The sequence below is a fragment of the Micropterus dolomieu genome, linkage group LG13 (assembly GCF_021292245.1).
Source record: "Micropterus dolomieu isolate WLL.071019.BEF.003 ecotype Adirondacks linkage group LG13, ASM2129224v1, whole genome shotgun sequence".
In the NCBI taxonomy this organism is placed as follows: domain Eukaryota; kingdom Metazoa; phylum Chordata; class Actinopteri; order Centrarchiformes; family Centrarchidae; genus Micropterus; species Micropterus dolomieu.
The window spans coordinates 18,389,140-18,413,509 of record NC_060162.1 but is presented as its reverse complement, the minus strand read 5'-3'; the positions used below and the strand labels follow the sequence as shown (position 1 = coordinate 18,413,509).

General features: G+C 39.3%; 1 protein-coding gene across 7 annotated transcripts in view; it reads right to left on the bottom strand.

Moving 5' to 3' along the window:
• The window catches only part of LOC123981597 (splicing factor SWAP), a 57,546-nt gene that overhangs the window by 11,273 nt on the left and 21,903 nt on the right, over positions 1–24,370 (bottom strand). For 5 of the 7 annotated variants that reach the window (XM_046066565.1, XM_046066569.1, XM_046066567.1 and 2 more), the window contains 7 exons: positions 18,301–18,370; positions 17,386–17,489; positions 17,123–17,252; positions 9,326–9,522; positions 3,267–3,622; positions 1,136–1,267; positions 562–693 (listed from right to left, as the gene is read on the bottom strand). In XM_046066565.1, the coding sequence (XP_045922521.1) occupies positions 562–693; positions 1,136–1,267; positions 3,267–3,622; positions 9,326–9,522; positions 17,123–17,252; positions 17,386–17,489; positions 18,301–18,370 (1,121 nt within the window). The remainder of the gene's footprint in view (positions 1–561; positions 694–1,135; positions 1,268–3,266; positions 3,623–9,325; positions 9,523–17,122; positions 17,253–17,385; positions 17,490–18,300; positions 18,371–24,370) is intronic. The other 2 variants (XM_046066568.1, XM_046066573.1) reach the window with 1 other exon arrangement.

The following is a 24,370-nucleotide window of genomic DNA, read 5'->3' as shown; positions in this document are numbered from 1 at the left end:
AGCATGATCTCACTGGATCTCACTGGCTATATATATATATATATAGCAATGCTATCGAGTAACATGTTTCACTGAGTTGCTGGAACATCAGTCTCTCCAAAATCCAATAAAGTACCTGCTATGTACCCTATACTCTGATATAGTAGCAACCTGGACCACAGTGGGGAATACTGCACAGTGAATGCAATGACAAAACATGATTTAAGCCAAGAGTTAGCATTTGTCAAATGCTTTCAAAGAGCTGGACATCATCTTCAGTTTGGCCTTTGACAGGGTGTATCAGCACAGTTTTGACAAGTTGCTATAATAGCCAACTACTGAAGTACTGAACTATTAAATGATTTGTTTCATGAGAGACAGAAGCTTCACAGGCCTGGAGGCAACAATCTATTGGTCTAAATAAGATGCATTTAAAAGCAAAAGGAGTGTAAATCGTATACATCTTCTCAGTTGTCCTCCCAACAACCTTTTTTTTTTTCTTTAGTGAAGAAACTTTCAGTTATAACTGGGAAAGTAATCTAAATGCTTAGCTGGCTGATTGACAGGCTTGTAGAAGGTTACCTGGAGAGGGCCAGGCTGGAGGCGGGGCTAGCTGATGGGGATAAGACTCTGCTGGGTGAGTAATATGGGGAGACAGAGGAACCCAGAGTTTGCATCTGTCCTGACAAGGTGCTCCTCCCTTTTTCAGGGGACCTGGGAGACAAAAGCGAGAAGGGAACTGCAAGAACTAAAAAAAATTCACATTCAGGCAGTGACACCGCAGGATACACAATATATCAAGGGTGTGGAATACTTTCTGAAGGCAGTGCTTGTGTATTCAGCAAAGCCCCGCTTTAAATTCATGACAGTAGAAGCTGTCCATTGCAGTTCCCGTCAGCGGTCATTTGGGGATTAAGTGTCTTTCTTAAAGGTATGTTGGCTAAAGCTACACTAAAAGACAATCTAAAACAATGCTTAATGTATAGAAGACATTGTTTCGGTGATAACCAAAGGAAAAATAACAAACAGTTGAGGCTGAATAGCATCTTGTGGCAATGTTAGTGCCCCTCTAGTACCTTGAGAGATGTAATAATGTATATTTTCAGTGACTCTTCCTCTCACCACATACTGATGACACCTGCTGTTTAAGGTTTACCTGGATCTCGAATGCCCCCTGGGCTGGCTGGAGCTGCTGCTAGGAAGATGGCGCTCCCGCTCCCTCTCTTCACGTCTCCTCTCTGATGAGGGGCCCCTCCTGTCCCTTCTCCCTGGGGAGTGTGAGCGGGATCTGACCAGACAGCGGGACAAAGAAAGTGTGATGAATGCTGATGCATTTAAAACGGGCAAGGAATGTGCAAGAGAAGGGAAATAAAGCAATCAATCGGGATTGTTTTTCAATGAACTTAAAACCAAGAATAGCCAACGTGGGTTTGATCAAGGTTAACAGTTATGCCATTAGAATATCTGAAGACTCGGATGTGACACAATTTACAATAAGGCAGTTAAAAACACATATCATAATTCCATGAATTACTTTAATACCCATTATGTAAATACTGTTTTTCTAAACTAGTCTGAAAATAAAACAGTATTAAATATTTATGGAAGACATTACCTCACTTCTTAGATTTCTTTCCATAAAGGGCAGGGCTAAATTCATCGTCTCCCACTGGCTGATATGCAGAGCAAGCATGTCATTTACACACATGAAATAGCCACGGATAGAGAAGGAAATTATACCCCTTTTCTAATAACTAAAGCCAGAAAGGACAGGCCAGCTGAGTTAATGTCAGCCTGTGCTGGGGTGGCAAAACAAAGCTGTCTGGTCAATATTGTTCACCTTAGCCAGACAGATAAACGACACAAACAAAGCAGTCCAATCTCTACCTTTGCGCTCTTCATCTCAATCGTTACCCCTTTGTTTTAATACATTATTTTACTCCTCCCTTTTTCTTTATTCTCTTTTACCCCTGGACTTGTTTCTTAATTCAGGTCACCCTTTTACCAAGTAGGAAAAGAGTAAGAATGCAGACAGGGAGGGTACATTATTTTCTATTGTTTTTGTTCATGTGTGCAGTGCGCACTGCACTATGCACTCAAGTTTCAGCTGATGTGGAATATAAAACAGAGGGTGATTCATCATTATGTTCTCAGCCTGTCACATTACATGTCACATACCTTTGACAACAGCTGCACCAATCACAAGCCTGCTTCTCCAGCTAGGTAAGTAATATTGTTTATATTGTTTGTGGAGATATTAAAAACTGTTCATAATGATGAAACACAATGCCAATTACATCAAGTTAATTTAAATGTCTATCCAGGGAAAGCTGTGACATTTCAAATGAATGCCTTATGTACAAATCAGGAGAATACTAAGAACGTGGACTGCATGTGTTGCTCAAAGAATACAGTTCAGGGAATAGAGTTCAGTTCTGATTCGTTAATGTCTTTCTGAAGCAAGGCAGCCTAAAAACACAACACCACAATAACAAGAAGACATTAAAAGTGCTCCTTCCAAGGTCTGTAGCGACCAGAGCCCAATAAAGATCCGAACTGGACAGCTGTACTGAGCACTGTCAGGACAAAAGGCTCGTTTCTCTCGCTGAAATGGAAAAGTTAAGTCCAGGGCAGGCATTTATTTTAGAAGCATTTTGTAATATTTGTTGAAATTCTCTTTACATCCCGACAGCAATCAATACATCAAATGCTCTGAAGCGAAAATGGAAAAAAAACAAAACGGTATCTATGGCTGCCATAAGACTCCAGGTACATCTAAAAAAATTTGAATGGAAAAGTGGAAAATGTTCATGTTGTTCCGTAATTTAATTTGAAATGTCAAACTTTCATATGTTCTACATTCTTTACAAATAAAGTGAAATATTTCAAGCCTTTTTTTTTTGTTTTAATCTGGATTACAGTTTACAGTTCATGCAAATCAAAACTCCAGTGTCTAAATCTAGTAGGAATTTTGAATAAAGAATTCATAAAATAGAAATGTTCACTTGAGAAGACGTCTAATCAGCTAAAAAGAAAGAAAGAAAAAAAAACACCTGCAAAGGTTTCCTGAGCCTTTAATGTCTTAGTCTAGTTCTGGTGCCTTGGCATAGTCAGTACAGTGAGAAAAAAATATGCACATCACAAATGGAGATGTATCATGAATCGTTGTGTAATCAAATCACAGCACCTTGAACCAAGATGAGATTGCATTGGTGAATACTTAGAGACTCCCAGCCCTACCACTGACAGCTTTTATTGAGTACATGGCTGTGTCCATGGTGTCTTACCGGGACCTGCGTGTTCTCCTGTAGGCACTGGGAAGGGAGTGTCTGGTCTTTGACCTCGACCTTGACCTCCTCTTGTGTTTTTTCTTCTTTTTGTCTTTGTCCCTCCCTTTGTTCCTGTCTTTGTCTCTATCTCTATCTCTGTCTCGCTCTCTGTCTCTATCTCTATCTCTATCTCTGTCTTTGTCTCGGTCCCTATCTCTGGCGGTGGTACTATAGGATGAGGATGAGGGGGCCTCCCTGCTGCGATGGGCTCCATGTTTCTCCATAGGGGGTCTTTGATCCTGAGGATACGCAGGTGGTGTGGAGGACACTTGGGGGGGTGCAGAGTCGGACAGAATAGAGAGGGCCTCTTGCATCTGGAGACAAAAGCATACAGAATAAGAAAAACATCAGGCACTGTTTTGACAGACACATGTGGACACTGGACTTTTTTTTTTTAATTGGTTTAAAGATAAAAAGAAAACCAACAATGTATTGATTATATTAAACAATCAGCCTCCCTCTGTGGCATCAAGGACAATAAATTAATTCCTAAATGCTTGTTATGCTGTACACCTGAGGACAATCAATATGGAGGCATGTCCACTTGCGGAGATGCAGGTGATGCACGAGGTTGGCCGTTAAAGAGATTTATGCAATGCCCCTGTGTCCACCTGTGTTAATGTTACAGAGTAATACAACTCGCATGGTTATTCAAGGATATGAAAATAAATAACAGTTTACTGGATATGAGTGAGAGGATAACCAGCTTCTGCAGAGACACTGAGGAATCCTTTTTCCTCAGCTCTCTTGCAGAGAACATAACAGTGTTTGCTTTTTCTTATCCGATTGAGTGATTTTTATTCATACAGGTGCTCCGTCTAATCCTGTTTTTGCGAAATGAATATTTATTGTCACATATTTACGTACTCTGCTGAGAAACATTTAACACAATGACATATACAAAATAATTATTATCTGTGCTTGATTTCTTCTCAACATCAAGCAGCAACAGAAAGTGGTGGAGAAATTATTTTTTATTAAAGAAGGTACTATAAATAATCATACGTGCAGTCAAAGGGGCATGGCATCATAACCACCTACCTCAAAAGAAAACCCTTACTCAGCTGATTAAATGGTGTGTGTTACACAACACAACACAGCCCCCTTGCTACACACTGAGTTACAACTGTCAGCTGCAAAGCTCCTTTAATATCCACTGTGCGTCTGTCTGCTCATATTAGATTGGCCTGGAGCTGGATTCACACTGAAAAGACAGCCTCAGTCCATCAGTGGATTAAACATGACAGTAAATATTCCAAGGTCAGATTTGATCTTCCAGGGTTAGGTCTTGGATTGCTCCTGGGGTCACCCATGTTACATATGTATGCATCCATGGTACTAGAAGGGCGTCAAATACATCTAACGGCATACTTTATATGCTAACATTAAAATAAATGATATGACTGCCTGAGTGATAAGTAATGAACATGGAAGACAGAAAGGAAATTAATGTGTGCTGTGCCTTCAATGTCACCAACTCAATCACCCCGCATCTTACCCATCTGCTAAAACTTGCAAGACATGGGTGGAGCATGAAAAGAGAGAGAGGGAGGGATGGAAATAGAGGGAAAGGATGATGATGAAAGAAGATGAAAGTAGGAGACAAATTAGGCAATGAAGAAGAGGCAGGAAAGAAATGAGAGAAAGTGCTCACGAGAGAAGACAATCAATAAGTATCTAAAAACAGGCAGGGAAGTGGAGTGAGGGAGAATATTTATTACACCTTTCTGTTTGCACACTATCTGGTGTCTGGGCTAAGGGAGATATAATGAAATGATAGGAAGCAAGGTTTGGTTTAAAATTAGGACTGACGTATGGGAAGCTTATCCCAACACCAGGCCAAGAAAATGTGTGCCCTCTCACACCTGCTCTGGCAAGATACGGAGGTTCGGACAGTAAGAGGAGTAACAATACAAAGTTACAGTCCTAGGGTAAGATAGGTGGGGAGGGGAGAGGAGAGATATGAAGATGGAAAACTGAGGAAAGGAGAAGAGAGGAGGAACACACAGGAGCGACATTCTCTCAAAATGCCAAACAGACCTGTATTGCTTAGTGAAGGCTTCGTTTCGGTCTTGATGACTTTCATTATACTAAAACAATCAATATCCGTATACAATCAAGCTGAAAATATCAACACTTGTACACTGAAGAAAATAACTAATAATAATAAAAAAAATACAACAACTATTACTTCTTCTACTACTACTAATAATAACCTCTGTTGCTGTTTTGGGAAGTGGTAGCCTAAAGCCACTTTCTGACTTTCTTACATAAATGTAATAACAATGTAACATGTTGGTCTCATGTCTGACTAAGTGCCTGAGTCACTTTTATGCAAAAAGTTAGGACATCCATTTTACTAGGTTGGAGTAACATAAAATCTACAGCAGCATAAGATAACATAATACACAGGGAGAACTTAAACACATATATTTTGGGCACAGTAATAAATAGATCACTAAAGTATTATCTTACACGCTCAAAGAAAATAAAATCTGTTAAATTAACTGTGCTTCTCCATCAAACAAAAGACAAAAGACTTATACAGTCACAACCATAACCAAGACCAGCACTCCCTCTCTATATTTCCAGTTTACATACAACATGTGATCAAAGAGGAATAAACAACTAACTTTACTTCTTGTCATTCTATGTTTGTGCACTGTCGAACATCATAAATTAAGCTAGGCAGCAGAAATCTCCATCTAATTAATTGATGAGAAAACGTATTAGGAGAATAACTGTGAGAAGCATGCGAGCCTCCCTCATGCTCACAATGGTCATTAATTATGGTTTCAACTGAAAAAGAAGTTTTGAAATCCATCACTGCTGGCAGCCTGGGAGACAACTGAGAACACTCTTACTTCTTCATATCATTACTCTCCAAATCACTGCTGTTCTCAGCAGTGCCACGGCTCCCCTCCCGACCAGTGGGGCTCTTTCTGTAACTGTCCTGTCATGTCTGAAAGAACCCATAAGAAACCTTCATGTTAAAGTCACCTATGTCTGACTGACAAAACACATATCCCCATAAAGGTTAATTTCGGTATTTTTACATATTTTGGTGTTAAAATGACTAGTAGTAGGTCCAAAAAGGTTTGGAATCTGTGCAGTAGATGGCTTCATCTGGCAGCTGCGAATCAGCTGAAGTGGATACAGCGTATTCTTTCCGCCCACCAAAATTACTTCCACAAAAAGTGCTTATTTTTGACCCTAACAGACTCAGACTGTTATACCAGGTATCTGACAACATCATGAAAAGGAAGAGTGACTCTCGGTGACACCCTTTGTTTTTAACCTGAAACAGAAGTCTCGCTCAAGGCATGCATGAAACACACAATACTTAGAGGAACTAGCAAGACTTTATTTCCTAATCTTTAACCTTTCTGGTTAAAACAAAGGGCGTCACATACACAGCTGCCAGCTGAAGCCGTCTATTACACAGATTCCAAAGCTTTTTTAACCCATTAGTCATTTTGACCAGTAATAAGTGAGAACCAAATTATCCGTTATTATCCAAAATTAACAGAAATATTTACAACTTAATGGTCAGCGATCTGGGAGTGCAATTCTAGTAGCAGGTAATGCAGCCTCGAGCAGCTAGAGAGGAGCAAGATATTGAGGTCTCCACACACAGCAGATTTGTTTTAAGTTAAAACTAGTAGTTTTCAGCTCAAACTGAGGCGGCGGAAGGAACATCACTTGAGGAAATGTATCAAAGTTCAATCAGCACCCTCTGGAGCCACAAAAAGTTTTATACAACTTTTTTAACATGTATTACAGTGTTTCCCATACATAGGCTTTACTTGGGCGGGCCGGCAGGTAGATCAACAGCTGCCCAAGTAAATTTGGCGACCCATTTTAAAATAGTTCTTGATCGCTGCGCAGCCCGTATTCGCTCCGCATGTCGTCTCACTCGGGCGCTCTCTCTCGCAAACACGGACAACATAAACACCGCTGCACAAATAAGTCCAACACAATGCTGTCAATGTCGGAGACCCATCTTCAAAACAGTTATTAGCAAGCATGTAAGGAGCCTAGCTAATAAAGAGATGTTAACTTTGGAAAACAGCTGTCGAAGTTACCACGCTGTATAACTGGTGGTCAACAGGTGCGTTCAAGATAACTGGCAGACTTTCGCCTTTATACACACTTTAATGTGTAAAATCAGTGGAATTCCCCTTCATCATATCCTGATGAGACAGTATGTACCAAGAAACAGCAAAGTTTCAGAATCACAACACTAAAAGACTCACTTACAAAAGCAAAGATGACTTGGCCTGTAAAGCTTTTGTTTACCCATGACAGCTTCCTCTAGCTACAACAGTATCGTCACATAAACAACATGATGAGCACGATGGGAAACATGGAGAGCTTACATCAACAGATCTGAGTCAGCCAACTCTACAAAGACCTGGCATCAGCATTCACATCGGTCCCCAAACCCATCCTATCTAAAGCCCCAACGTATTATACCATTGCACCATTCTGTTTCTCGGTTTTCCAAAATAAAGCATCAACTTACAAAATGCTGCTGCCACAATATTCACTGCAACTACAAGTTTTAATCACCCTAAAGCCAATCTGATCCCTCCACTTGCTCAAAATCCAGGTAATATTTGTTCTTCAAAGTGCTTCTTCTAATGAACAAATCATTACACAGGCTTACACTGTCCTATTTATCTGACGTCCACATCGACTCTGTACTCCCCTGTGCCCTGTGATAGCAGAATCCTCATTACCTTACTATCCTTAGCATAAATAAGTATCTTAAAGAGTTACCCATATCTCAACCTGACCTGTTTGGTAGTTAGAAAACAAAAATCTCGACACCTTCGAACACAACTTAAAAATCTGTAACTACAGTTACATACCAAATTATGACACTAAAAGTCACATGCATGCTCTATAGTGGATCAGACAGCACAATGTCAGCCATATTATAACATTGTACTCAAAGTAATTGCTTAAATCCTTTAATGTAATTATCCATTTCACCCCAGCACATACTGCACTCCCATCTGTCCTTAAAGATATTCTCTTTCCAACATGGACTGTCCAGTGTTTACCAATTAAATGTGGATTAGATTATAGATCTTTCTCTGTAAAGCCCCTCAATTACATTTTGTGAATTGAGTACCAACCAATGCACGTTCACAATGTCTGCCATACATTCAACTACAACATCTATTTCTTCAATAGTAGGCCAATGACCTGAATGTTTGGAGTTCCTTAAGGATACGTATGCTCTGATGGCCACTGCAGAAGTCACAGAACATCTGGAGAAGAGTGACAGAGCTGGCACAATAGTGACATGAGCCTGCCCATTGCCACCTGGCCCAACAGGCAACAGGCCAATTCTCCACGCATCAGTTGGGCTCACACGAGGAGGTGACATGCATCATCCATCAAATGGACAGGCAATCTACACATCAAATGACCAACAAGGAGCCTTATTTACACTATAAAGTGTTCTTGCCTTTTGTGTCTATGCTTAAAATGACAAACACAAAGCTTTTCAATCTGCATTATTGCAGCACTCGTATGCAACTTAATAAAAGAGAATTTTAAAACAGAGATAGCATGCATCATCCCTCGGGAACCAAAACTGAGCGCGGGGGGGGGGGGGTTGTAGATAGTAGAAAAGCAGTCTTCTGATTTTTATCTTTCTTTATTAGGAGCCACAGTGGTTGACTCTCCACCTCTGCCTCTTCCGTAGAGATGCTGCCAAAAGTTTGATTCCTCCCCCTTCTGCCTTGATCAACGTTTATCTTTCTACCTTACATTATCTAACTACTTATATTACAAAAAAACCACACCAATTTCCACTCCAACTAGTTAAATTCAAGGATCTTAGAACAAAATGTGGTGAACGGAGCTGTACAATAAAAACCTCTGTCTGGAAATTAAACAGCACAGAGTGGTAGGTTATGTACAATGTGAAGTGGAAAATGTCAAGGTGGGCTTGTTTTTGTTATTACAGCACTACTTCATAATACACAGAACTATTCACATACCTCAAGCTGTGCAGCAGAGTCTAGATCAACTCTCTTGGCCTCAGGCTCCCCAGCAAAGGGGCTGCGGAGGGTCTGTAGGAAGAGCGCTGCCTTCCTTTTCCTCTCCGCCTGTAGCTGTTTCTCCTTGGACTCCTTAGATGCCTGGGCCAGCTTCTCCCTGGCTGCAGCTGCTAGACGATCCTCAAGTTTCTGCTTGGCTAAGGGCAGCGACATGAGAGGATAAAAACAGGAGAGAGGGGATTATTTTTTTTAGTTATTGTCCCTTTTTTGTTTTGGGAAGAAGGAAAAATCTGTTGAAGAGACAGCAAAAAGGAGGGAGAGTGGTAATCAGTTGGTCGGTCAGTTTTTCACTCGGACAGCTTTCTCCTGACTGCATGTAAATGATCTTTGTAAGGCTAAAGAATTAACACAGAGTGAAGACACAGATGGAAACACACACACACGCACAAAAAGGAGAGAGACAGACAGGACAAAAAGTAAAAGACAGACAAGAAAGAAAGGATATGAAGAGTAATATTCCACTCTTACGTCACTTCTAACTAAGGTGATGTTTGGCATTTTCCAATTGCTGTGGATTGACATAATTCCTGCTCTAAATGAGAAGGCCCTTTGGTGATAGGTACTTTCATGCAATTTAAGGTTTATACAGAAAAAGCAAAGTAGGAGGGAACACGTGGGCGGAGGAGAGGAGCAGACTCTCAGTTTTGAGAGATGAGGGAAGGAGATGGAGTGACAGAGACGGGTTTGGGAAAGATAGGTAAACGAAGCACAAGGATGAGGCAGGGGCACAGAGAACAACAGGATGAGCGAGACAAAAAAAAAATAAGACAAGACAGTGATGTATAAAGCAAATGCTTCTGGAAAAACACGTTTAAAGTTATACAACCGCTGGGGCTACTGTTATCTCTTCAGGATTAAAAATAGGCTGGCTGCCGAGGCAAATCATATTTGAGTATAGTGTGAACAATAGCCAAGTGGAGCAGAATCCATCTGTACCCCAGACAGTGACACAAGACACAGTACTGGCCAGGCTGAGGCTGTCTACTGTATTTATAGAATAATTTGACACAGCATATTATGAAAGACAAGCTTTTGCCCAGTATGTTCATATGGTAAGCAATTTAAAATATGTATCACTGAATATGAAAAGTGCTGAAAAGATTTTGCAATTGACTGATAAGTCGACTGATAATAATAATAAAACAAAATCACAGTCATTTTGATAACTGATAAGTCATTTATCAGGCAAAGTGTCAAACATTCTCTGATTTCCAGCTTTTATGTGGTTTGCATTTTTGTATTGCAATGACTAAAAACTAAACAATTATGCAATTACAATGAACATGTTAGCAAAACAGTTTATTTACACATCCAGCAGTTACGAAGCAATATTATCATTCATTCTGAGTAGTGTATCAAGCCACCTGATGAAGTGAAGTCAAATATTTACTCTTGTTAGCTCTGTTTTTTAGCTGCTAATGGCTCCACTATCTTCACCAGCTTGTTGTTAACTGCCTGCCTGCAGTTTGGTGTTCAGCAGACAACTGTACAGTTGGATTTTAAAGCTTTTTATCTACACCGATTGAAGATATACTGGTATTTTAAGTCCTCTCCCGCCATTATAAACATGCACATCTACTGGGAAATGTTTGCAGCTACCTAAACAATCCATGTACTCATCGCTCGAAACCGCATTTAGTGTGTGTGGCTGTTTTCCATCAATACAGATTAACGTTTGGCTGTCTGCCACCGATTCTCTTGTTATCTGATCAAGTTAGGCCTGCTGACTGACAGTCACTTTGCCACATAGCAAAGCCATTCAGTCAGCCATATTAAGCTTTTCCATCATCTGTCTCTGGCCGTCTGTCAGCTCAGAGAGAGAACATTACAGAGACTGTTCCACCGAACCTTAACGGGACCTAAAAAGTAGCACATTTGTCTGTCTGTCCATTTTTCCAGGCCCTATTTTGTAGCTGTCTTTCTGGTCTAAGGAAGATTACTACACTTTTGCTCTGTCCTTTGACCTCTCATGAAGATATTATGCTCAAATCATCTTTAAAAGCTTACACTGTATTTAGGGCTTTTGGCAGAACAGCTGAAAATCATGTGTCTCTGCAAAACTCATGCTGTTGCATCAGAACACAGTATGGTAAGTATTGTGGGAAATATAATTATTGCCTCAAGCACAAGCGTAGAAATAACCATTTAATAATCTCTACGGCCTGTATTTCTGAACACAACATTTTAATCACTCAATCAGCAGAAGCCTCTTTCACAAATCATGGCACAAATTAAAAAAGACTGCATACTTCTGCCAACTTTGGTCACTTCTTTTCTTGTTTTTAAGAGAGTTTAGAGCACTAAGGGCGGCTCTTTTCTTCTTTTTTTATTACAGAAATTAGAACGCATTTGAAATAACAAAAACTGTTGTAATTGTGGCAGAATATATAGTATTCATGTAGGACCCCATTGCTAGTAGAAGAAACTGATTGAGGAAATAAGTTATCAGGGCATTCTTACCAGAAAGAATAATCAACTAAATTCACAAAGATGATTTTGGTGAGGTGAGGTTCAGCACTAGCCTGGAATATTTCAACAATACAGAGTTCAGATCCGAGAGAAATTTTATAGCAGACATTTTGGCATGCGAATAAACAATTTCAGCTTTCATGGAGGAGGCTTTGAGAAGGAGACATCTCAGTGACTACTACTCAATTTAGTCATTGGTATTTATTCAACTCATTCAGACATATGATGGTTATTAATCGGGCTGATAATGTGACATTTTGAGATAATTAGCATTGGTCGATGCCTGAGCTCATGAGACTGAAATAAAAACTGACTTGTTGATGTGGCTACTGTGGAAGGATATTAGCACTTCCACTTGTGAGTTTTGGGAAGGTGGTGAAAATTTTTTTTATTGAGCACTGTACTATAAGTCTTATGCATCATGCTGTAAACGTTTGCCTAAATTTCCTCAGTCATCTTCTTTTCTAAATGTTAACACCCTTCTCTAATCCCATATGACAGGAAATTTAATCTAAAACCACTCCAGGCTATATATTATGTTATAATGCACAGAATAATGCAGTTGAATGATGTCGCATCACACATACAGTGCCCCCATACTGTTCATTATATATTAACCATTGGCCATTGAAAATCCCACATCGCTCTATAGTTATCCATTTGCTAAGGTATGACATTATTGTAGGCTTTTGTGGCGACAAAGACATAGCTCCCAGTATTTCCTCCTGCCGACAACAGACTGTAAACGGGGCTAGGGATAGGTCGTGGACACTACTAATATGCTACACACTGCTAGACGGACGCTGCCTCTTTACCAGTGGTATAGTACGTTGTATCTTGGACTTAAGGAAAAGGGGTGGATTACTCTGGCAGATGCCTGAATGCCAGTGGTCAACAAGGGAGGATTGACTGGGGTGTGAATTAAACAGGTATAATGAGCGAAAAGCAATATTAATGGCAGATTGCCACAGGTCGACCACAAGTACAAATCTTTTTATACCTTTATTGTAGAAGTCTTGTGCGTCTGGTTTACTTGTCAGCTCCAGTGGATTACTGATAATCGCTATTGCATCAGTGTCTGCTAGTTGTCAGTTTTTGTTTGACAGAGATGTGAAAATGTCTTTTCGTAATATCATTTTGTATTTCAGCTGCTTTGTGATCATTTAAAGAGGCATGTAGGAGGGTGAAGCTGTCAAAATTGATGCTAAAAGGGTGCAATTGCAGATTGTGGAGGGTGCAAAAGCAACATCCTTCCAGCTTCCAATAAAAAATCCTATTACTTCAGCAGAGTTAGATTTATTATTATATTTTAAATAGTATAGGTCATAAACCTCTAATCAGAGCAAGCAGAGTGTAAACCTCTTGTAGGACAAATAATGTTTTTTGTGCACGTTGCCTTCTGATGTAAACAAATATGGCTATATAACTGTTTTTCTTAGTGCAAAGTCATTGAGCATTAATTAAGTTTAGGAAAGACTGATGAGAGCCAGTGTGCAATATTCTACAACCATCACTGAAAAAAAAGAGGAGACAAAAAGAGAGAGAATACATCTCTATCGGGCCTTTGGAGAGATATATGACTGTTTGCTGTACTGCACCGCTCATCTCTCACTGCAGGGTACACCCTATTGAGAGAATTTATAATTGAGCCTCAATAAATTTATTCATCTCCTCTCTTCCCGCCTTGTTTTTCCTCCAACTCCAACCCTCCCACAAAGTAACAGCAGTGGGTGTGCGAGATGTCTTGTAAGCACCTGTACTTATATGCTGACGCTGAAACAAAGAATTAAATTCTAGCAGACCCATATTAAACAGCCATGGAACTGGGGCGAACAAAGGGGCTCTGTCAGAATGTTATTACAGCACCTGATAATGGTTATGTCAATCACACAGGCGGAATGAGGCTGGCGAGTGTCTCAATGCACAAACTGACTGAAACAAGGAAAGAAGAGTCTAAATGTTGTCAGATTAAATATGAACCGTGATGTTTTCAGCTTGAACTTAATTTATAAAGTGAGTACAGCCCATACCAATTTGGATATTTGAGGATGTAAGCCGATATTCCGATAAATCAGACGATATTCTTGTTTTTTTTTTTCATGATGAAGATGACATGACATTTTGCGGTTCATAAATAAACTTTTATTATGGTTATAAATAGTACTTTGAACAAAAGTACATCTGATCATGTTAACTGATTGCTGTTGTTGTGAACTCAACCAGACGCACTTCAAAGAAGGTCAGATGGTGTCAAAAGAGGGAGGGAAGTTTCCCTTCCCGAGAGTTGACCTTTTCACATGTAAAACCCAGAGACATCGCCTGGTGTTTGGTAAGGACCGAAAGAGACTCAATCAGACAATGAATCGCTTAAGGACTGTGTATTCAAAGAGCCTTAGTGAACCTTTCTAGCCGTAAAGGTGTCACTAAAGACAGTCCACAGGACAGGAAAGGGGGCGATCTGACCCCTTCTCCCTCCAGCAGGTCACCTCCAGCCGGTCACCTCCAGCCTCAACCTGACTCTTTTCTCTCCACCGAATGGCTGAGCCATAAACCACCATTTCATTCTCTGATAACCGGTGCGATAAGCCAGGAATGCAGAGAAGAGAGACCATAAAAACCCCTGTTTCTAGAAACAAGCAAGGTTCCATTATAACTGTGTTTATTCTGTTTAAATAATAACCTTGCTAAGTGAGCAGCGGTGTTTGCCTCTGAGTTTAGTAAGTAATAACCCTGTTGTTATCCTTTAGTGATGTTTGAAGACTAGCAGACCCATAAGAAAGTAATCTTGAACTAGTTTTCTAACCTCTTTCTGTGTTGTCTTAAGTCATCCCTGTTACTCCCTATTAATCACTGTCTATTCAATGCTAACTAATGCTTTAGTTAAATGTTTCATATACAATTTCCTACTAAATTATCCATTGAAACGCTCGTGTGTATCACCAGCCTCTCAGTTAAAGTGGAATGTCTACTCTTTTCTTCTGTGACCCGAGCGCCACCAAGGGGACAAGAAAGGTACACGCAAGTGTTTAAAACTCGGCTTACACTGACAGAATCGTTAAGTAGGCCTAACTATCACCATGTAATTGCATAAACGAAATTTTACTGTCACGCTTCCATCTAAATTGTCTCATGAGTTAAAACCAGTAACCAGCAAGTATACTGAGGACAGGTAATCAAGCTTTGTTACGTTTTATATAACCTTTATAACCTTTTTCCATAGTGTTTAGCCTTGTTTTAACTGTCTTTATCCGAATGTTTAGAACTAAGTATTTTTCCAAATGTCGATATTGTGGAGAGAGAGATTAAAGGGAAATACGCGCAACATATATTTCTTTATCCCAAAAAGTTAACACCTTAGCGACGTTTGGGAGACCATCCCCAAAATGACGTCACACTACCTAGCGGGATCAATAAAAAGGCCCTGTTGTCTTTTGTTCGCCCTCTTCAAAACTCTTAAAAAAAACTCTTCTCTTTTAAACTTTCTTAACTAAACGTATAACTCTTTCCTCTTTCCTCTCTCCTCCTTTACTTTTGAAATTCCGATTTTTTTTGTTTCGTACTTAAATCTCCTTCAGACGAGCTGAGAAAGCTACGACCCTGAATTCCAAATTTCTTAGCGGGAGATTTGATTTTTTTTTATTCTGTTTGGAGCTGCCTGCTTAATCTCAGCAACATTAAATAGCCTATATTCGCGAGGCCTCGCGAACCTACGGCGAATGTGTGAGTTTATTTGATTTTGTTGTTGCAACCTCATCCGACCGTTGTGAGCAACTTTGGACCAGAAACTCAGAAGCCTTCATTTATGGCCTTGAATAAATGAAACCACGGCTCTGACGACAGAACCCCGAGTGGGCTCCGCTATAGCGACACCAAACGAACTGAGATCAGAGCAAAAGCCTTGGCTGACGGCCCGTTGCTGCAAGCGCTTCCCACAAGAGGACTCCGGACCCAATCCACCGGTTTCAACCCAACTCGAAAACGCCACTGGGGTCGGGCCAGAACCGACTTCCCGAGCCAACCGGCAGTCGAGCCTCGCCACGGGACCTGCGGCAACGGTAGGGCAAAACAAACCACCCTCTGTGGCTCGTTGGTGTTCTATCGGGCTCCATCCACAGTTAATAACCCTTAGATTAGTCAAACTAAATCTGCAACCCAATTTTGGTCATTCGTGCACTCATACTCGTAGAATTCTCTCCCTCTACAATATAAACTGAAATTCAATCGAAACTTACATAGGCTACCCTGTTTTATTACCTCCTGGTTGTCATATTAACTGTTACCCTGTAATATCACCACATTTACCCACTATTGTACCCTCTTTTGTTAGTTAATAAATTCACCTTGAGCACAACGATGTGTGTGTGTGTTTTATTCAGAATCTAGAGTCCCTATACACAGAACTTACGCTCAGATCTGAGACTGACTGATTGACCTTACGATTTCAGAATAACTGAACCAATAACAACTAATGAATTACCAGAACTTTGTATAATTCTCAGGCTATACTCAAGGACCTAAAGCCTTGGGCGGACAAGCAAATCTTTAGGTGGTGCTCCTAATTTCGAGGCATAAATTAATAAATAAATTAACATTAATTTTCATAACTGTATTAAAATTTTACGTAGCCGAGGTCTGCTACACTGTGGGAACTGTTGGGAATGTGTGGCTTTCCAAACGCATATTGCCAACAGCGGAGTTGCAGAGTGCCGTTTGGTGGACAAACAATGCCATGACAACACTCATAACATGATTGAAGAATCAGCCTGCCGTCCCTCCATTTCTTTTTTAATTGTCATTTATTTATTTATTTTATCAATGTTGACTGTTATCAATATTGATACCAATTTATCTGCAATTAGCTTATATCAGACTCTAAAGCTGATGATACACGGGGCAATGTTGCTGGGCAATCTTGCTAGTGGCAAGTCCGACTATGTTTTGAACGTATAGCGGCGGAGTGGGGCGGGTGGCGGAGTGGTGGGGGAAGGGGATTACGGTAGTAATCTTTACTCATTACCATTGACGGCAACGTTGCCCTTCACGATTCCTCTAAAAGTTGCTGTGTATCATCAGCTTAAAAGTCAGTAATGATTATTTATTATACACTCAAAATATATATTTGTAGTGACTTGAACCTGTTTATATTGTGTTTTTTGTTTAGTGCTGCATAATAACTGATTATAAAGCGGTACAGTGCTGTAAGCAGTGCAGGATACATTTTTACAACAGTGTTAAGTTTCTGTTAAATAATCCTTTTAATAAAGTTACCTTGTTTTGCCTCCAGCTCCTCCAAACTGAGGGAGGGTCTCTTCTCTTCTGGCGCACTGGTTGGAGGAGGCTCCTTGTCAACCATCTCAGCCCCACCCATCACAGCTTCCAGCCCCTCCTCCTCCTTTAACTTCAAGCAAATATTTGTGATAATGTAAAGTTAATTTCAAGGTACTGAAATATATATTTTCAAGAATCAGTTCTCTATCCATAACAAATCAGCCCAGAGCTACGTGCACTGAATAGACCAAGCTGAGCTAGACCTTGTCCTCGTCCGAGTCATCGTCCAATCGAACTCTGTTCTTCTCCAGCGGCAGCATGTCATTTTCCTTTGCCTTGATGGCAAAACAAATGGGGGCAAAACAGGCTGTAATGGCACAGAGAGACAGGAAGAGAAACATGATTTACAGAGTACAAGATGGATCCAGAAAGCACATCCTGATCTTTTGAATAACAAATTCAGAGTAAAATGAATGAAAAATGGGAGCGAGCACGCGCACACACACACAGGCCAACAAACAGCACAAGTTGCAGAATACAATGTAGAAAGAGAAACAGTCGGACAGACAAACAGAAGGACGGAGAGAGTTGGCCACAACACAAAATATAAGCATCAGTGTGTCACATGGATTTATATTTTACAAATCAAATGTGTCTGCTCTAGTCGACAGTGTGAGTAGACAGCCTCATTCCCTAAAGAAATAACCTTAAAATATGACCTTGATCCATATTGTGGAAGGCTGGATAGTTAACTTGTGTGCTACTCCAACTAGTTATTAGTTTTGCTCAGCCTTCTCCATGAACGGTCGCCTCCCAATAGTCTGTGTGAATGCATGCCTTAATTTGCATAAACGCGCGTGTTTATGCGACTCGCCAGCATTGTAGTAAGCAGGCGCTTTCATCTCTGCTTATGACATTTCCAGCCTGATCTCACCAAATGAAACTGCAAGCATAAATACCAACAAACTTACAGGCAAATGTGCATAAACACCAACATATGACAGATACACACACTCTCATACACACTAGAGTAAATATGTGGACATATACTCGCATGTACACATATTTACCCAAAGGCTTTGCATCTCATTCAGTGAATGAACAAACTAAAGAAGAGGAAGTGAAATAAGTACCATGTTCTGTGTATTTGTGTAGTTTATTTTGTTTTAGTGTCTTACCTTTTGTCAGCTTGGACTCCTTGACATAAGTGTCTGATTCAAGCTTATCACCATCATCTACTGTCTCACTCTGAATGAAGGATAAGAGAGTAGAGAGAGCAAGAGAGAATAAATTATACCCTTTAAACTTATGACTCAATTTCCTAGTTCCAGTGTACACTGTTAAACCAGTAATGTTTCAAAGGCCACACAATTTGTACATGCCATCTAAACTTGACAGTATTTTTTCTACAGTGTTTCCACATCATAGGCGTAACCCAGTAAGATTTTGACGTGACAGATAGAAAATTAGATTCCACGGAAACCTGCTCTCCTTCATGTTTACATGTTTTTTATGGTGGGTTGGAAGTACAGCAGTGATATGTGCTAAAAGTTGGTGTTAGGAAAATTTTCAAAAGAAACATCCAGAGGAGCTGGTTGTCTATCTGCCTGTCATTTAGCTTGTGAACAACAAACTTCACTTTATATCACCGGTGGATGGATCTCAAATGTTAGAATGAGTCATGCCTCTGCATTGGTTTCCAATGAAGCTACAACTAATGCATTTAATTACTGTTGATTACTCATCTGCAGTTATATCTACAGTTAAGGTTTGCACCTCTAAGGACATCTCCTTGCTGTGCTACAGTAAATGCTGCTGTAGATGAACCAACAGCAACTGTGGAGAATTAGAAACCTTAGGCTGTGGCCTAATGGATATCCTTCAGTGCTTTTGCATTTCTGAAGCATGTGGAGGTGCTGAGCAAAATAGAAAAGGTCAGTAGACCATTAATGCAAGCAGCATGCTCTTTAGAGTTTAGCCAATAAGATGAGAAGAACTACTGTAACTGCACAGTAATTGAAAGTAACACATTTTTGGGACTTGGGATCTCACAGAGAGTTGCGTGATCAAACGGGACTTCAGACATGAACAAACATGGAAGCAGACTATCGTTATCACCTAGTTGCACTTGTGTGTGCCATGTTTTGCATAGAAAAAAAGAGACTCAAACTGTGAATGAACTCATGGCTGAGAAGAGGCAATCAACATGGTTTATACATTTTACAGCGCGAGCAAATACACATTAGCTTCCCAGTCAGCTCACTCTCATTGGCCCGATTTCGAATCGTAGATGAATGTGTGATACATGTTTGATTCGAATCGTAAATATCACATATGTTTGACAATTACACTCACATTACAGGATCATTTAAACCAATTTTCTGTTCTGACCAGCCTCGGATCGGGAATGAGTGTGTGGCCAGTATTACTGACACATCTTGTCTGCACTGGAAAAACAACATTCTCGCTGGAATGTCCTTGGTCTAACAAACTATCCCCCCCAAAAATTAAGTAAATAAATAATGAATAATGAATGAATACAAAGACAGTAATTTTATAGTACATTCATTTTCTAAAGTGAATGACTTTGGTGCATTTTTTTAAGAATTTTCTGTTATCATTTTAACGGGACACGTCTTTATTATACTCTGTGATGAACATTGTCTTTTTGCAGCAGGAAACATAAGGTGAGTGCATAGAACATACAATCTTGGTGAACATTAATATAATTATGTAATCATTATGTAAATAATCCCATTATTTCACAGAGTTCTTACTCTCATCTCTTTTCTCTGCCATTTCCTTATCTGGTCATTTAATTGGTTGTTTAAATAACTTTCAACACCTTTAAATTCATAAAAAACCTTATAGCTGGCTTTGTGTGCGCCGTCCAGATAACCAGGAACTCTCAGTAGTAATACCTGTGGACCAAGAGCTTAGTCTCTATCCCAAATATAAACTGTTGATGGAATGAAAGGGAGATGTGGTGATGAAGCCAATGCCACAAGAGGAAAAAAAAAACTGCCTCGTGAGGTACATTTTACCATGTTTGAAGAATGCTTCAAAAGGCAACTTCCTACTATTCAGCTGTAATTGAACAGTGCTTTCAACAGTCAAAGCACTTTACAGGGGCCCCAGAGAATATAACTCCTAAAAAAAGGGCTGCAAAACCTGTGCTAGTTAGAGGTCCTGAGTTTGTAAACCAAGACAACAAAAGGCAAATTGTTAGATTTTGCAAGAATTAAAATGAAAAATGGTTGCTGCAAATGAAAAATGTAAATGATAAATAACTGAACCAATGCAGCTCTACATTTTGAAAAATTTCCCAAAGATTATGGTTGACTCCGCTCTAATTTATACTGTGCATGTGAGTTCTGCAGTTTCATTTCACAGATTTGATCAAAAAATACTTCACTCCCAACCAACATTAAATTGTCAGCTCAATTCAAACCTACAATCCACAATAAACAAAGTTATTGTTACACTTTGTTTATAAAAGAAAAAGATTTAGTGATATGTCCAGCCAAGAATAGACCTTTATATGTTAAATTACCTCAATTGGGTGTAATCTGACAGCAGCTGGGATGCAAACGGCTGTGCCCAAATGAAATTGTCTTGAGACTTCATTTGAATAACGCCTTTAGTGAACATGTCCACTCGTCTCCCTGTTACAAAATAGGGCTGGGCGATATGGCCTAAAAATAAAATCTCTGATTTTATTTTTTTTAATTCAATTTACGATTTTTTCCGATTTCCCCCCCTACTTAAGGAAAGCAATAAGTACAAACGACAGACTACTTAAAGCAAATTTTGCTTTTATTTAATCAAAAGCGACCGCTTCGGTGATTGTTCTCCACCGTGCCCCTTTCCTGTCATATGCGGTGCCTTGTGCAAAGGATTCGGCTACAGTTAGCTGTTTTTTAGCTAAGGTTTGTTGGTCAGTGCGGCTTTGTTCATCGCGGAGAGACTGGCATTTTTCATATTCGGCTGGATGTCTCTGTTTCAGGTGTTGGAATAGGTTTGTGGTGCTGCTGCTTTTCACTGCGATAGGCTTTAGGCAAATGTTGCAGCGTGGTGTCTGTTGTTCCACATCTGTCGCAGCAAACCCATACCAGTTCCAAACAACAGATGACTTTATTCCTTTCTTGGGAACAAACTTCCCGCTCTCACCGGTAGCCATTTTGTCGCTTGCTGTTGCCGTTTAGTGTATGATGTTGTCACTATGGGAAACGAACACTACGGAAACCCCGGGGAGCCAAAAATGTGCTATTACACAAAAACTCGATTTACTTATTTTTTTAAATCGCCCGCAACAAAAAATTCGAATTAATTCATTCAATCGATTTTTCGCCCAGGCCTATTACAAAATTCTCATAAATTGACTACACATAAGTTTATTATTTATTTATTTATTTATTCTTAATTGGCTAAAATACAATCCCTTTTAAAAGCTTCTATTTATCTTAGCCACAAAGGCACTTTCAAAGTCACATTCATCCTAATGCTATCAAAACAATAGGTGTTTTAAGTTTTCTAAATGGCAAGGTGTTTCCAGAAATGTCGGGACTTCAGTTTTCTATTAAATGCCAGAACAGATTGAAAGAATCATTAAAAGAATCACATTAAACCCAGCATTATGACATGAATCGTGACTTTCAACACACCTTATGAGCAGAGCTCTCTGAACAGGGAAGCAGACGAGTCAATGGATTATTTGGACTATTTACAAGATGATCCTTTTCAGATAACAGTTTCATTTATTCACTCAAAAAGTGCCACTTTCCGAGGATTTTAAAGATTTTACTGATACTTATTCAAAGCAACAGCAGTCCCGCATCCTGCTGATGTCTGCTATGAATGATTTTAGCCCTTTCTCACTTTTTTCATTAACTATGAAAGTATAAATAATGGCACTGACTGAGAGCAGCGATATCTGCATCCCATTACCCATAGCACCAATCACAAATACAAGGCAGGTTTCTTGATAGAAAAGCCGAGCAGCTGCTTGTTGGAGCAGCCTGTGCTGTGCCATAATGGGCCACACTCCTCTGCACTCTGACAAGCTAATTGATTTGATTCATCAGAAGACAAATTGCTCCTTACAAAACTTTGTCATTCACTTCTCGCTTTCTCCTTCCTCCCTCTCGTACAAAGCAGACTCAACAAACCTTCAATATATGCAAGTATACAAAAATGTGTACATGTAACAAGCATCTATCCATCTGCAATATCTACCCACCAAGTTATGTGACAGTTCAAATCACATATAATCCCATTGTCTGAGAGTGATGATGGCTTGTTAAGGCTCCTGTGAACTTCGAAACAGTCCGTGAATATAACAGATGAGCCATAAAACTTGGAAAACACTTGAGCTGAGACACATTCTTATGTAAAAAAAAATAAAATAATAAAAAGGTAAAATTTTCCCTCAGTAAGTGAGTTGTTAAAATGGTGCATTTACACTTAACAGCGAGCTGAAAAGACGAGGGCTAAATGCCATTCTGTTTTTCCATGAAAACCGTGGTGGGGAAATTTTCAAATATTATCTGCATTTGCAACAACTGTACAGCCAAACTAAAAACCAGTGTAAAACCACACCATTAAAAACATGACCTCGGGTGTTGTTGGTTTATAACTGCATTTCTAAAACCTTAAAAGTACTCCGATACCTGGTGACTAAGCTACAATATGCAGAGTCCATCCATTGTTAATGGTGTCATGAGATCATATTCTGAAGGGACCTTGGCAGGAAAACAGATTGTGCTTTGAAGGAGCTGATCTCATAATTGATTTTGTGCAGTGTGTAAGATTTATCACCAGTACAGAGAAAATATATGATGTACGCCATCTCTTTTTATTAGTGGCCCTTTGGTAAAGTTCATTTTAAAAGGACAGGTTCACATTTTTAAAAGTCTGTTTCAAAACAATTCTCACATGCCCTTATAAGCATTCAAACAAGTTTTGGTTGCTGTCATTGTCCCTACTCTGACTGTTAAAGGACCCACCTAAATGCAATTTGAATGAAAGAGATCGGGGACAACATACAGTTCTCATTGTGCATTATGCATTCATAAGGTTAGCTGAAGCTAATATGAGGCTTCAGCCATCTGAGTTAATCAAATCAAATCATCCAAGAGGGAATATTGTACAAAAAGACAAAAGTGTGGGCTAACTCAGACTAAAGCCTTAAATTTTAGTAGTAGAAAAACAGTTTCAATTTACATGTGGGTATGTAAGAATTGTCTTGAGACAGACTAAATGTGAGTACTGTACTGGGAACAATTGGAATTATTACCTCATTGGTAGAGTTTTGAGCCTTAAGTCTTAAAGATGGAAAACGAGACTGCCCAGTAAGAGGGCTGGATCTACCTTTTTGACAATCCCTTGCCGATGAATGTTTTCCTTGCTCTTGGTGTCACTCTCATCCTTCATTTCAATCTTTTGGATCAGGATAAATCTAATTTTAGCATGGCAGCTCCTAGCTTATCAGAAACAAAAAGCAGCTAATTTCAAGGTTGACTGTAAGTGCAGTGAATGTTCAGACAACCTTTTCTCATGTATAAACTTTTGCTGTAAGACAGAAGTACACACAGGTGTGGAGAACAGTGAGGTTGATGACGGGAGACAAATGTGAGAACAGTGTTTCTCATAGGTGTGAAGGTCACCTGCCGGGGTAAGTATTTACATAGCAATTACTGAGCTTTTATCTACGCATATTGAGCATCTATTGAGCAATAGAATTATGGGAATATAATGAAGAAATGATGAATAGAACATAATAAGAGAAAAAACTATCTAAAATTATATAAAATCATTCATTTCAAAATGTTGTGAAGATATAAAGAAAGTATTTCTCTAGGAAAGTTAATGTTATTTTAATATATCTGAAATATGTGGTGATTTTCTATATATACATATATATATATATATATACACACACACACACATATATACACACACACACACACACACATATATATATATATACACACACACACACACACACACACACACACACACACACACACACACACACATACACACACATACATATATATATATATACATACATACATACATACATACATACATACACATGTATATATATATATACACACATATATATACATATATATACACATATATATACATATATATATATACATACATATATATATATACATACATATATATATATATATACATATATATACATACATATATATATATATATATATACATATACAT